General features: G+C 35.3%; 1 protein-coding gene across 1 annotated transcript in view; it reads right to left on the reverse strand.

Moving 5' to 3' along the window:
• Positions 1 to 521, reverse strand: part of LOC123084025 (uncharacterized) — a 4,847-nt gene extending 4,326 nt beyond the window's left edge. The window contains exons 1-2 of the mRNA XM_044505837.1: positions 501 to 521; positions 305 to 405 (exon numbers count right to left, since the gene is read on the reverse strand). Of these exons, the coding sequence (XP_044361772.1) occupies positions 305 to 405; positions 501 to 521 (122 nt within the window). The remainder of the gene's footprint in view (positions 1 to 304; positions 406 to 500) is intronic.
• Positions 522 to 931: the final 410 nt, after the last annotated feature.

Genomic DNA, 931 nt, shown 5'->3' on the forward strand with positions numbered 1-931 from the left:
CCATAATCATGTAGATAAATTTCTAATATCATAATTATTCTGAAAGATCTCAAGGAATATTGCTTGTAGAACAAACTGTTAAACTTCACAAAAATATTAATCTTTGTTGTCACACCACATGTGAAGTACATTGCCGAACAATCTATCGACGACGAAAAAAAGACTAATGAATATACCTATATACCTGTTACTAATCATGTACATGCACCTGTTAAAACTCCTAAAGAAAACTGTGGAAATTCGGAGGGAGTAAATAGTAGTGGTATGTAGTAGTACTCCCTCTGTCACAAATTAATTATATTACTTTTTTCCAGATATGCATCCATCTTTAGACACCTTTTTCATCTTGACACATTCGTATTTAGATGAAGCGGAGACAAATAACTTGGAACGGAGGGAGTATATCTGAAATCCCAGTTAGCAACAGGCCAATAAAGGTTCGTTCACTGATGAGGGGTGCGTTCATTGTCCTTCATCCCTAAGACTCCCAGCCCTATTACCTTCTGGTGCCTATTTGACATAATCGGAAAAATCTCAAGGAATATTGCGTGCAGAACAAATTGTTGAAGTTCAGAAAAATATTAATCTTTGTTGTCATACCACATGTGAAGTACATTGCCGAACAATCTATCGACATCGAAAAAAAGACTAATGAATATACCTATATACCTGTTACTAATCATGAACATGCACCTATTAAAACTCGCAAAGAAAACTGTGGAAATTCGGAGCAAAACAATGCAAAAAACACGCATCTGTTAGGATAAACATGTACAACTAAATATGTGAGATAGACATATTTTTTTGCCTAGTCTTTTGAGATAAGCTCTATCTCTCCAAACCTCCCTGTAATCTCTCTAGACGTTGTAATCACACATATATAATCAACACGAAGACATGCGGCTCATCTATGTTTTTGTGTGTGTATGTG

This window comes from Triticum aestivum, chromosome 4A, assembly GCF_018294505.1.
Source record: "Triticum aestivum cultivar Chinese Spring chromosome 4A, IWGSC CS RefSeq v2.1, whole genome shotgun sequence".
NCBI classification, from domain to species: Eukaryota; Viridiplantae; Streptophyta; class Magnoliopsida; order Poales; family Poaceae; genus Triticum; species Triticum aestivum.